This window comes from Hyalella azteca, unplaced genomic scaffold, assembly GCF_000764305.2.
Source record: "Hyalella azteca isolate HAZT.00-mixed unplaced genomic scaffold, Hazt_2.0.2 contig3704, whole genome shotgun sequence".
NCBI lineage: Eukaryota > Metazoa > Arthropoda > Malacostraca > Amphipoda > Hyalellidae > Hyalella > Hyalella azteca.
Window position 1 is genome coordinate 188506 of NW_025933945.1, and position 13173 is coordinate 201678.

At 36.7% G+C, this 13173-nt stretch overlaps 2 protein-coding genes across 2 annotated transcripts; one reads left to right on the top strand and one right to left on the bottom strand.

Moving 5' to 3' along the window:
- Positions 1–850: 850 nt before the first annotated feature.
- LOC108677524 (ubiquinone biosynthesis protein COQ4 homolog, mitochondrial-like) lies at positions 851–5383 on the top strand. The gene is made up of 3 exons (XM_018165753.2): positions 851–2910; positions 3321–3402; positions 4000–5383. Exon 1 carries the CDS (start codon positions 1318–1320, stop codon positions 2125–2127), a length of 810 nt encoding a protein of 269 aa, XP_018021242.1. The 5' UTR covers positions 851–1317; the 3' UTR covers positions 2128–2910; positions 3321–3402; positions 4000–5383.
- LOC108677525 (MKI67 FHA domain-interacting nucleolar phosphoprotein-like) lies at positions 4634–11169 on the bottom strand. The gene is made up of 6 exons (XM_018165754.2): positions 10967–11169; positions 10089–10238; positions 8664–8772; positions 6116–6207; positions 5406–5531; positions 4634–4872 (listed from the first exon to the last, which is right to left on the bottom strand). The coding sequence occupies exons 1-6, from the start codon at positions 11090–11092 to the stop codon at positions 4687–4689; spliced, it is 789 nt and encodes a 262-aa protein (XP_018021243.1). The 5' UTR covers positions 11093–11169; the 3' UTR covers positions 4634–4686.
- Between the last annotated feature and the right edge of the window lie 2004 nt (positions 11170–13173).

Consider the following 13173-nt stretch of genomic DNA (forward strand, 5'->3'; position numbering starts at 1 on the left):
TTAGAATCATCATACTGTGGTATGGTGATTCTTAGAAAAACCTAGTTACTCAGTTGTGCTGAATCAATTTTCTCTGCACTTTTTAAAGCACTTCTTGCAACATGATTCTATTGACAAATATGGGTAATTAAAATTTACAATCTACTTAATTTATGGCAAAATAATTATTAGAACTCCAGAAATACTTGAGGCATGAGATATAATAGAAACATAGAAAATAAAGAAAATTAAATTGGCCAATCATTTGGAAAAAATTTCTCTGTAGTTGCCATATAATTTTATATATCTATCTCATTGTACATGGCTATTTTGTTGCCAGGTATTAGATCCTAATGTTGATTATTGTCAACATTTATATATTATTTTAATGGGTTTGTTGATCTCGTGAAAAGTCATAAAGGTAATTTGCTTCCATTTTTTTTCTTAGTCTGATACAATGCTATGTTGCTCATGGCAACACAAAAAAAACATATATAATACTAGTATTAAGCTTCACTTATGATATGTGTCTCATAGGGTATAGCGTTGTTGGACCTATTTTAGCTAAAAAGCATATAGGTACATTTTGAACGAGAAGAAATTTACTAAAATAAATTCTGTGTGTTGTGCTGGTTGTAGATTTTAAAGTGAGTTTGAAATGAATCTAGATGATGTCCTTGCAACTAATTAATTTAATGAAAAATTGTATTCTCAGCCACTTGCCATGCACGACCTGCACTTGTGCTGTGATTTGTTGGTAGCTAGCCTGCAGCTTAGTCAGACCAGCATGACTTTAACTGCATAGACTCAGAAGACAATATTCTTCATGGAAACTTGACAGTTTTGTTAGCTTGGGACAACCATGGCTTTGTTGTTGATGTATCCCTATTTAGCTAAAACAGATTGCAAAATTTCTTTCAATGTAGCTGATTTATGTCAAAACAGTTTTATATGAAGTAGGTACCGGTAGCTACTAATATCAAACATAAAGACTTGATCTAGTTTATGGATCTGAAGTTTTAGTCAAAATTACAAAAAAATATTTAATTTAGACTTTTAACCTTGCAAATTCAAAAGTTCATTAGTCTAAATTTGATGGGTCAATTGTTAATTCAGTTGCAAGGATTGCTTGAATTGTGTGTGATTTAAAAAATTTAATGAATTCTTTTCTTTTTCCTCCCATTGATGATTTATGACTTGCTAGCATTCTCTAACCCAAGCATTTGAATGATCTAGCAAGTCTTGTGGTTCAAATTGTTATGCTTATGCTCCTTATAAAATCTCTAATAAATGTCTTCTTTCTGCTACAGAGTAATCAACAGTGTTTGAAGTAGGAGCATGGCGGTTAGACTAAAATCAGTAATAACTATTCCCATTCATAGAATGGCAAGATTTCCCTACTATAAATCGAATTTGTATCCTTGCACCGAAAAACTGTTGCGATGTATTTCTTCAACGCCTCGTGAGTTGCAGGGTGCTCCATTGAAGCCTGTGTTATTGAATGGCTTTCAACGAACATTGTTGAGTATCGGCGCTGCAGCCATGGCTGTCACTGATCCCACTAGGCACGACATGGTGGCTACCCTCGGTGAAACCACGGGACACAAAGCCCTCGTAAGGATTCATCAAAAAATGCTCCAGGATGAAGAAGGCCGGCTTGTGCTGCAGGATAAGCCTCGGATTAGCAGTTCCACTGTAAACCTGCCTGCCCTAAGATCACTGCCAGAAGGAACACTCGGCAAATGCTACACCAATTTCTTGGACAACAACAAAGTTACTCCTGACTCGCGCTGCACAGTTCTTTTCATTGAAGATGTAGAGCTTCGTTATGTGATGCAACGTTATAGGGAAGTGCATGATCTCTTCCATTCTCTGCTGGGTATGCCCACTAACATGCTAGGCGAAGTAGCTGTCAAGTGGGTAGAAGCGCTACAGACAGGATTACCCATGTGTGCCGGCGCAGCTATTTTTGGTCCCATTAGATTCAAACCCAAGCAGCGGAGCAAATATGCTACGCAATACCTCCCATGGGCGGTCAAAGTTGGCAGCGAGTCAAAACCCCTCATGAACATTTACTACGAGAAACGATGGGAGCAACAAGTAGAGGATTTGAGGCGAGAGTTGAATATATCGCCCTTCATGATTTAATAGCTTCAAGTAAACAAATGTCTGATGGTATTTGTACACAGTGTGTTATGTTGATCTTGTTTTTAACTGTATGAATGAATGCCAAGTATATTTACTGTGATTTGCCTAAAGCTTCGTTTTTCCTGTTCAACATGGATATTTTTGATGACTTTATCGCGTTGTCAATTTATGCACTTAGATTTATAAATATGTTATGTTGTATTTAGTTTTTGAAAGGAGCGTGAATCATTATTATTACGTATATTTTTTTTGCATTAGACAACTTTATATACTGTGTAAGTATGTAAGTAAGTAATTCTAAGTCGGGGAATCTGTTAGGGCAATGGTATACATTCCCTGTGGTGTGATGCCCTTAGATGAAGTTTGATGTTAGTTGGTATTTTTAAAGATTTATGTCTTATTGAAAGAAGTGCTGATTTGTTGCTTCCTTTTAGTCATACTTGTAAGATGGTTAATTTTTCAAACGTGAGTTTGCTGAGAGCAGTGAAATATCTGTCACAATGGCAAGTTATCACCAGTTCAAAATTCTGTGTTCTAGTGAGCATTTAGCTTTCGATACGATGAAGTGTGATTCCTACACAACTCTTTAGAGGCGCCTGGAATTAGCAGTGACTGCTCTGTTGTCGCAAAATCTTCGTGCAATGTTAGAGTTATTTAGAAAAACTACGGATAACGCCCAGCCGCCTCCTCCTGCCCCATCATGGGCTCAAATGGAAGAAGACTTGCGCAGGGCCGCGCCTTCTGACATCGTCTTCGGCAACATGGCTGCTCTCGACCATCGAAGTATGTATCACAAACTAAGATCATTGGTATAAAATCTGCATTTGTAAGACATTAATATTACTGCAATACATTGTTATTACTGCATTTTGTTGTCGCACTTATTTTGGAACAGTTTCTAAATTGAAAAAATTGCTATCATGTTGTTAAAGAGTGTCAGGTCATTACTGCTTATGCTTATTATGTCATTACTGCTTAGATGTGAAGTAAATTTTTAAAAATTATTTATTGAGTAATGAAAAAATCTTATACTAGGTCGAGGGTCCTCAAGCTACTTACTGGAAAATCTCATATTTAGTACAATTCGACCTTCTGATTTCTCGTGAGCTTTAATTCTTAGGATATGATTTACAAACGAGCTCAATATTGACCTTAAATGCAGCTGAACAGATTCCAATACCGTAATTTTCCAGATGAAGAGGCTGATGCAAACTGCGATGAAGAATCGGTTGCTGTTTTCCAAACGAGCCGAAAGCTTTTTCTCGCCAATAGGAGGTGTGTAAAGTTACTGAGTTTTTCTGAGTTGTTCTGCTGTTGATTTATTTTTTCCCGACTTTCAACGTACTCGCGTAACTTGAAATCTAGAATATTAATAAAATTTCTTGGGAATGCCTATGCACCTGTTTTCAAGTCTCAAATTTGTTTTATTAGGAAACGAATCTATCTGCGTGTTTCTTAAGGAAAGGAAACTTGTACCAGAGAATTTTGTATTTTACTCACAACTTCAGAGATTTTTCCCTAACGTTCGAAATTTCACGTTTTCTTGAAGCAGTTTTTCTCTTTTAAAAATTCTTAGAAGATACGAAGGAATGTAGTTTAGTTTGCTATTTGATTATGACGTGAATCGTTGACGAGTCGGTAGAACAAGTAGGCAGAATCGAATTCGTTAACTTACGCTCGACCATCTGCCCACATTGCAGATTTTCGTACTGTACCAAATTTCTTAAGGTAAATTATAGCCAGTTGTCCATCACACAATGTAATCATTGCCGTTACTGCACGTGATAATTTGATCAGATAGTAAGATTGTATCAGATTTTCATTTGTATAGGATGGCAATAAATTGCTATATGCTTCATTCTTCTCCCTCAGTCTGGAGAAAAGCAGCCAGGTGCTGAGCGAACGGGAGGACAGCTTGCGTTCGAGCGCCGCGAGTCTACGCAGTTTGGTGGCAGACGTACGAGACAAAGCGCGCGGTGCTCTGCTTGCCAGCAGCGCCTCTCTCAGCTTGCCAATTAATTCTGGCGCCACTGCGACGAAACCGGATCAGCTGTAGATCGTTAGACAACAGCCTTAGTAGTATGTTGCGGAGGTGGCAGGCCCAGGCCACGATGGAACGCCGCGTCTTTTACCGGATCAATCTAAGTTTGCTATAAAACTTTGGCGTGGATATTTGAAGAATGTTTGTTCTATATAAATTTTATTACATTTCATAATGTTATGTAGTTTCTTTCCACTCTTCGTCGGTAGAAAGATGAGGCAGGCTGCGTGCAAAGTATTAGTTTGATGTTCATGAGATATTAAAATGTAGTTCACAACTTTCAAATTCAACATCAATGTGAAAACTGCATGCATCTCGTTGTTGGGCATAAACTATTGCATGCAATCTTGTGGCAGCTCTGAACCTAAAGATAAGCCCCGGGATTGCCGGAACACGTGTATCTTCAAGTGCTCTGCACGCACGTCACCCGTCAGTGTAGATTTTGCAAGCAGGATAAAGAAAAAATTTGAAATTAAATGTTACTCAAGGGAAATGGAGAATGTAATCAAGGTTAGAATTTATTTTTTGGTCTTTTTCTTCACAATTTTGACGGTAGACTTGGCTGGACTATTTTTCTTTATGAGCACAAGGCTTCTACGCGCTGGCACCTCGCTTTCTTTTAGTGTGCGCTGCGTACCTCGAGGCTTGAGGGTTGTGTTCTTCACAAGCGCCGTTTTCTTCTCGTTGCTTTCAGCAGCCGGCTCCTTGTAATGGAAAGTCAGTGTAACGTAATATTACAAGTATTTCACGAACGAGTTTTAGTTGAGTAAACTGTATCTTATGTTTGAAACATTCACTGAGTAGCCATGTTATATTGATATTTTCAACAGTAAGTAGAAGTGGAACTTAAGTTCCGAAGTGGTTAAATTATGCCATCTTTGAGCTAAACCAATAGTATTCACCACCAAAATGTGTCGGGAAGTTTCTAATGGCCAAATACTTCCGAACTCTGTCTAGATAACTTTCCCCTAAAGCGGAGATCTTTCTTTGACATTTCGCGCTCAATTACTGATAATCTCGGCGTTCAAGGATATCCTAGAGCAAGAGAAATTATTTGTTTGATGACTGATGGAGTATTACTGTTGCTGTACTTACCAAAACTGAAATATATACAACTTAATACATTATATCAGGTTACCCTATTTTATAATTATTAGAATCGAATGTAAGAAATTTCAAGTGAGTTTTAAATATATCTTTAAACTTGATAAACCACCTCATTTTCGTTCCGACTCACCTTAATTCCAAGATCATTGCAGTTGATTTCAGAGCGAGACAATTTTTCTATCTGCTTTCGAGCCAGTGCTTGTCGCTTCTTGAGTAGTTTTTTCTCTCTCAGGTCACTCCGTTTGGTATTGTTTAGCTGAAACAAAAATAATACTAGTCCTTTAGTGTGTGGTAGATGTTGGAATCATTTTCTGAGTTCTACTTGAGTAACAAACGTCAGCAGAAAAAATTTGATTTCAACCTGTCAACATCGTATACATGCTTATGAGTATATTTATCTAGCGCTAGTGTTACCGATTTCAGTAAAGTTATTTTCAATCTGAAATGCAACCTAATTCTTCGTTCATCTTCACTGTAATATTTAGATACTCAATAAATTAGACTTGGTTATTTCGTTTCATCATTCTTGTTGTCAAAACTTGAAAACGGGATTCATGTGGAAGTTACCTAATTATTCATTACAAAACGGTAGCATTTCGTCTGTCTAACACAACAAAAAGCTCAAATCAATAAGATATGTTCTGTTCTATGAAATAATATTCGTCAACACATAATCAAGCAAAGCCATCTGCATTTGTAATAGACAATATGCAACATTAAATTACAAGCGAAAATGACAGGATTAAAACGAACATTGCTTTCATGACCACAAGTTGCAAGTTTAAAGGGAAGAGAACCGTGTTGATTGCTAGGTGAGGAGAATGAGTTACAAGAACTTACTTTGTCAATATTCTTCTTAATTCTTCTGTGGTATCCACGATCGCCCATTGAAAAAAATGATTCTTTGACGAACCGCCCTGGGATGAGTCGACCTGAAAAGCACCTCGTACATTAAACACAGAACTGACCACATCAGACGTACTAGAGCAGCATATGCAGTGCTGGTGTGTAGTATGGTATAGTACGTATAGCGCTACGTACTATACTATACGTAGTAGTATAGTATAGTACGGCACTGAAGGATAGGCATGTCGCCGATTCTTGTATGTACTTTTCTTGACGAGACAAAAATGACAAAAAAAATGTATACGACATTCTGATGGAAAGGTTGTACTATTTACAAACCTAAGTAGAAGTGGATCCTTTTTGTATTTTTAGCGCATTTTCTCATTTATGGAAAAAAATGCACTATTGTGCTCGCCATGTCCGTCCGTCTGTCCGTGACCTCAAGTTTTCGTCGACGAGTGAGTACCGAGTTATATTTTATAACCCATTCATACACAGTGCGTAAACGATGTCGAAGGGGAGTCTTGTCAAATTCTTTTCTAGCGTGTTCGTAAATATTCAACTATCGTCGACTCCTTTTTTGTAATTACTCTTGATATATATTATTATCAAATAATTAACAATATATTGGAACTTTTATTTTTTAATGACTTCACTCATATAAATATGATGAGATTTCAATACCAAGTGAAAAACAAATGAAAAAATTAAAAGTCTCATTTCAAGACGGTTCCAGAAACCTTTTCAATGAGAACTAATAGAATAGACGTGTCGGCGCTGAAGAAATGGGCCCATGGCCTGTTGCCGATTCTTGTACTTTTCGTGACGTGATTCACGGGAGATCTAAAAATCGGCGTCATGACCTTGATCTTTTCATAACTGACGTTGGTTTGTGATAGCAACTGGACTTATTACCACCAGGTCCGTAAGGTGTTAGGCATTTCAAAACTGAAAATATGCTCCTGCATAGCTTCGTCTAGTCTGTTCTTGAACGCGTTCATACTCGGAGCGTCAATGATGTCATCGGGGAGGCTGTTCCGTATGTCGGTGACTCGCAGCGTGAAGAAATGTTGTCGCATGGATGTATCGCACCGCAGTTTTTTTTAGTTTGTAGCCGTGGCCTCTGGTGTTGGTTCTTGTTTCACGTTCTAGTAATCCTTATGGGACCTTGTATAATCCGTGGGTATACTTGTATACTTCAATGAGGTCACCACGCAGACGTCGATAACAGAGGCTTGGAAGCTTCATAATCTTTAACCTTTCTTCATAAGGCTTGCTTTTTAATCCCGGAATTATCCTTGTACGTCATTGAACACTCTTGACTAAATTTGTGTCCTTTTCATGTTTTCGTGACCATACGGCGTTTCCTAACTCTAGGCTCGGACGCACGACAGCGACAAACAACAGTTTCATTGCTTCTGCATCTAGGTACTCTTAGGAGCGTCTCATCAGTCGAAGCCATTTATTAGCTGTATCAACTTGCGCTTCAATATGCTTAGAAAATTTCAACTCATTCATGAAACAAATTCCTAAATCTTGATTTATTGCCGACTTCGCAATCATTACTCTCTCATTGCAACCATGTATTCTCGAGAATACTGTAATCTTGCTGTTCATTGTTCTTACCAAGATGAATTACTTTACACTTTTCAAAACTAAAATGCAGCTGCCACGTATCAGATTAGTAAACCAATCTGTCAAGATCATCTTGCAACTGTCCATTTTTCGATGCATCCTTCACTGTATTATAAACTTTTGTGTCGTCAGCATACATCGAGCAAACGCTAGAAACAGCTGGTAGATAGTTTTAAAATGCAACGATTATAACATGCCCGAGAATGCATCCATGTGGCACACCGCTGCGCACTGAAGCCCAATCGGATACGCGCCCGTTAGTACTGACACGTTATCGTCTACCTACTAGAAAATCTCTGATCCATTTGAGTACATTACTCTCTATTCCCAAAGACTTTACTTTACGCAAGAGCCGCTCATGCGGAACACTGTCAAATGCCTTGGCAAAATCGAGTTACTGAATCCATTAGCTCCCTTTAGTCCAGCAGGCGGGTCCAATCATTCAAAGTAGAAAAGAGGATAGTGATGCAGGCTCTACCGGCAATAATTCCATGTTGACAGTCTGATAGGAGATGATTAACCGTCAAATGATCGATCAATCGAACCCTCACGACAGATTCCATTGCCTTACAGACAGCAGTTGTCTAACTGACAAGGCGATAGTTTCCCGGGCAACTCTTGTCACCTTTTTTGAACAATGGCGTCACTTTAGCTTCTTTCCAATTGGCCGGCTAAGTCTTAATGAAGTCAATACTGCAGTGAATCACAAGTACACAAGTATATACAGCACAAATAAACGCGAAACAAAAGCAGTCAAACAGTAATGCAACCTGAAGAAGATTTCATGCATAGAATTAATTTGAAAAATGGTCTTGCCTCAAAGAAATCCTCCATCATAATACATTAATCTGTGCACTTCAAGATTTAAATTTGATGAAGAAAGAACTGAAAAAGAGTCACTACTCACACTTGAGCACACTGCCTGTGATGAGGTGGTTGTTCATAGTCTGCGCAGCAATGCGGGCAACTTCTGACAGCCTGAAATGAACATAGCCATACCCACGGGTGCGACCAGTCTGAGGACCAAGAACGAACCAACAGTTAAATTTTTTTTACAGTGCATAAAGTAGAACAAGCTTAGAAGATATTTAAAAATCAATCGAAAAATATATCTCAACTTGAAAAAACAAAAACATTTCTCAGTAAATATAAAAAACATGCACTAATTCGGATATACACAAATTAAACCAAGTCCTCTTTAAAATACGAATCATATTCTAAATTGAAGTATATATAGTCGAGTTTCAGTCACTAGCTGGACAGGATTGGAAACTTTACCAGACAGGGGTGATGAATCTGTACAAAATTGCGTCCGGTTATATACTCTGTAATTAGCTTATACTTAAAACCGGACGCAAAAAAAAAAAATGAACTACAGAAATAAATGAACCTTGTTAAAGTTAGAGATAAGTGTGTATAATACACTTCTTAACATTGCTAGACACCTTAATGCAGAGGTTAGGTTCAGTCAGGTCAAGTTCTTTTTACCTTTTTTTTACAATTTTACAAAGGTCATTGGGTACAAAAATGTTCATAGTCCGGAAAAGTGTAACCTATGTCAGGCAATTGTGATACAATTTTGAGTGAATTCTGCGACACAAGGTAATTGTGCAACAAAATCGTGTCACACCATATTTTTGGCAACTAGTTTGTTAAAGTTAGCAACATTTGAGCAACACCAAAAAGATGAATGCAATTCTGTGATATGCTTTTTAACGGTTAGTTTGTAGAATTTTCGCAACTATAACTATTTGGCATTTTCAAACCCTATCTAAATTAAAAAAAAAATTGACCTGACTAAACCTAACTTCTGTAGGGTTAGTCCTAACCCTGAACTATCACTTCTTACTACACTAACCCTAACCTAATGAGGTTGGCGTTAAGAAGCATGTCGCAGAATTGCATCTTAAAATGGTCTCAAAATTGCTCAAACTGATATATATACTTCTAATATAAAATTAATATTAGAAAGAAGATCCAGTAATTCTCAGAAAAAATTGCAAGGTGTTTGGCTTGGTACTAAAAATACAGTTTATAGGTATATTTGCTCAAGTTTAGTTGCATTCATAGATAGGTAATCTTTCAACAATAATGATAACTATGTTGAATAAATTAGTCACAAGCAGCATTCATGAATGATTAACACATTTTTTTTCAGAGCAATTTTTTGCCTAGCATTTTGAGACAAAGAATCAACAAAACGATATAAAGAAAACGCACTAGCTTGCTTTATCTTGCTTGAAAATGCACTATTTTTAAAGCACTATCTTGCTGAAACTGGGAATTATTATTACAGAAAATTGTCACTGAAAATGAATTAGCTTGTGCTTACTTTTGGGCAGGTGTGGACTCTGCAGCGCATGACTTCACCAAATTGCTGCATGTAGAGGCGCAGGTTGCGTTCAGTCATGCCAAAAGGCAGTCCAGTGATAAACACACAACCTGAGTCCTTTTTCTGTATCTTACTGAGCAGAATGTGACCCTGAAATACGGAATAAATGTTAGTTTCTTGTTATCAATAAATATAAATACATTTATAATTTTAAACAGCATAATTGTAGAAAAAAGCAACTAAATACAAGAATTGTATTTAAAATACAAATTTTCAAATATTCAACTAATTTAGTGCCGTAATTTTCCCATTATAGCTTATCTAATTTTCTTTCATCTTCAGAGCTGTGCTTTTGTTTTCTTCAAAAAGTATTAATATTCACCAATATCACCTGCATGAGCATATAAACTGTACAATATATACTACTCAGAAGTGTAATTTGTAAAGTTTGATTAACACATAGGAGGCTGTTAGTATTGTGCTAGAAATCTGTGCTCAATTATGTTCACAAATGTTTTTTTTTTTCTGAAGGCCAGCAACATATGTGCTGTGGCAATATTTGTGGCATAGAGGTGGACCCAGCTAAAAAAAGTACCTATATTCACTCCATACCTGCCTAACTGGAAAATTGGGCAGAAGCCATGCAAAAATTAGACAAAAATGCCCTAACAAGTACATAGGAAAATTCCATTTCCAATTCCCTAAATTCCAATTCCCACTAAATAAATCATCTCCTAACTAATAGACAACACTAAACACAAATGTAAAATCAAGTTGCAATATTCCAAATTCATTGAAAATATATCAATTTGTAGCCAAGAGGTTTTAGCATACAGTATTAATTCACAAATCCTAAAACAAATGATGTATATACAAACCTTGGGAAGAACATATTTTCTGAAATGAGGTTCAATTTCTGCTTTTTCTGTCACTGGAATGATATCTTCTTTAACTGATGATTTCTTCTGAGATTTTGAAGATTTTCTCTTTCTGATTGTGGCCATTGCAGTTATTAACTACAGAACAGTATATTAGAGAAATGGATTTCAAAATTTGATCAACCAACTTGACCAAAGTATATCTGAAATTAAAAAATAAATCTTGAATTAATAATTAAAGACAACAATTATCCAAATACAATACCGTATTCGTTTGTCATTAAAAGTCTTGATCATTTTCCATCAATGCTAGCCTGCTAGGGGTTCAGTTGTATAAATTCATTGTATAAAATTGTTTACAATGTTGTATAAAATTCATTGGGTTCAGTTGTATAATACAAAAAATCTTCAGTCAACTATTATCTTATGAGTTACGACAGTGGTTCCCAACTTCCCACTTCCCAAACTTTTTCAGCTTAGCACCTTCTCTGGCACCCCAGTGAACTGTGAAACTCTAGTGCCCCCCCCCCTCACAGCCCCACTGACAGACATATAAAAACAAATGCCTCTTTTTTGATATTTAGTATGCTGCAATTTTAAATGAGAAAGGTTAAACACAAATGTGTATTTTACAAATAGAACCCCATTTAGTAAAGTAAGTAAACCAATATATTTTTTCCAGTTTTCACTGTTTCAGCACTAGAAATTCAAGCTGGCTCAGACAAATTTACGGTCAGACTCATGGCTGGTCTCAAGGCCAATTTCCAAATTCAGTGACCAAGTAGGTAATATCTCCCAATTTAATGAACGCAGCTTGATAAAACATGAAACATGTATGATGTATTCATTAGGACCTAACGTTTTCCAAATTCAGTGACCAAGTAATATCTCCCAATTTAATGAACGCAGCTTGATAAAACATGAAACATGTATGATGTATTCATTAGGACCTAACGGCTAACGGTGATGTTTAGCTTGTGAAAAATTAGTTAAATTTCACCTGTGTTGAGCCCCGCTTTGGGAATTACTGAGTTACCTATGACTTACATTTGCACTTTGCATCAGCACTCACAAGCCATCTGCCATAACATTCTCTGTGCTGGGCACAGTGGGCAGCATGCCTAATCATGTAATATGCACAACACAACCCACACTCAGGAAGATGTATATAAACGGGGAAATTTCTCGCGTAAATCAATCTAATTATATTTTGTTCGCGCAGACATTCGTGCAAATCACGGTCATCAATTCCGCGCCGCGCAGCACTCCTGTCTCTTATACACATCTGAAATTATTATCAAATAGCTAAGGTTTCATCAACTCAGTGNGGAAGGTGAGGTGGTGTAACGCGGTGGTAGGGTTGATTTTTCGATACGTTTTCATATATTAACATGAGAATATATTAACTATACAGAATTCCACACTGCGTTTTACATAACAGTATAAACAATAATCCAAGATATAAAGAACAATAAGAACCTACAAGCTACAAAATTACTTAGTATTTATTTATCTCCAGAGTCCAGAATCTCCAGCAAGGAGATAGGCTTAATAAGTTAATCTCCTTATAATTTATTCACATTTGTAGGGTCAAAAATGATATACCTACCTAGCTAATACAAACTTATAATCGATATTTAAACTTTATCTCAAATTTATGAATTAATACCTAACCAGTTAGTACACACAAAGTAGAGAATTAAGTAACAAGTATTTTGCACTTGTCACTTAGCATGAAATTAGCAGAAATAGGCTACTAGGTATTCACAGATCAGCTGCATTAACACTTAGCAGCATATCTAAGTTTGGTTGTTAGTGAAGTCAAGCAAGTAGGATTGCGATTTAACGGCTGAACATTTGCTTTTAAAAATAGCGGACACGTAGCGGTAAGTCGTGCGTGAATTTCGTTCAAAACTATATTGAAATGATAGATGAAATATTAGGTTCACTGCAAATTTTGGAACGTATAACTTGGAAACGAAGTCAGAATAGAAAAAAAACACGGCCTAAACATCATGGCCTAATAAATGCACGTGAAAAGTTTCATTGATCTTCTTTCATTGGTGTGAGAATTATTTTAAGCTCACTGAAAATTTGACCATTGTTCACAGAAATGCCGGTCACTGTCTAACAACCACCTTGTTAGCCTGTCGTTTTATCTTAAACCTTCAACACACATTCCTTGACAACCACCGGGTTAACCGGGC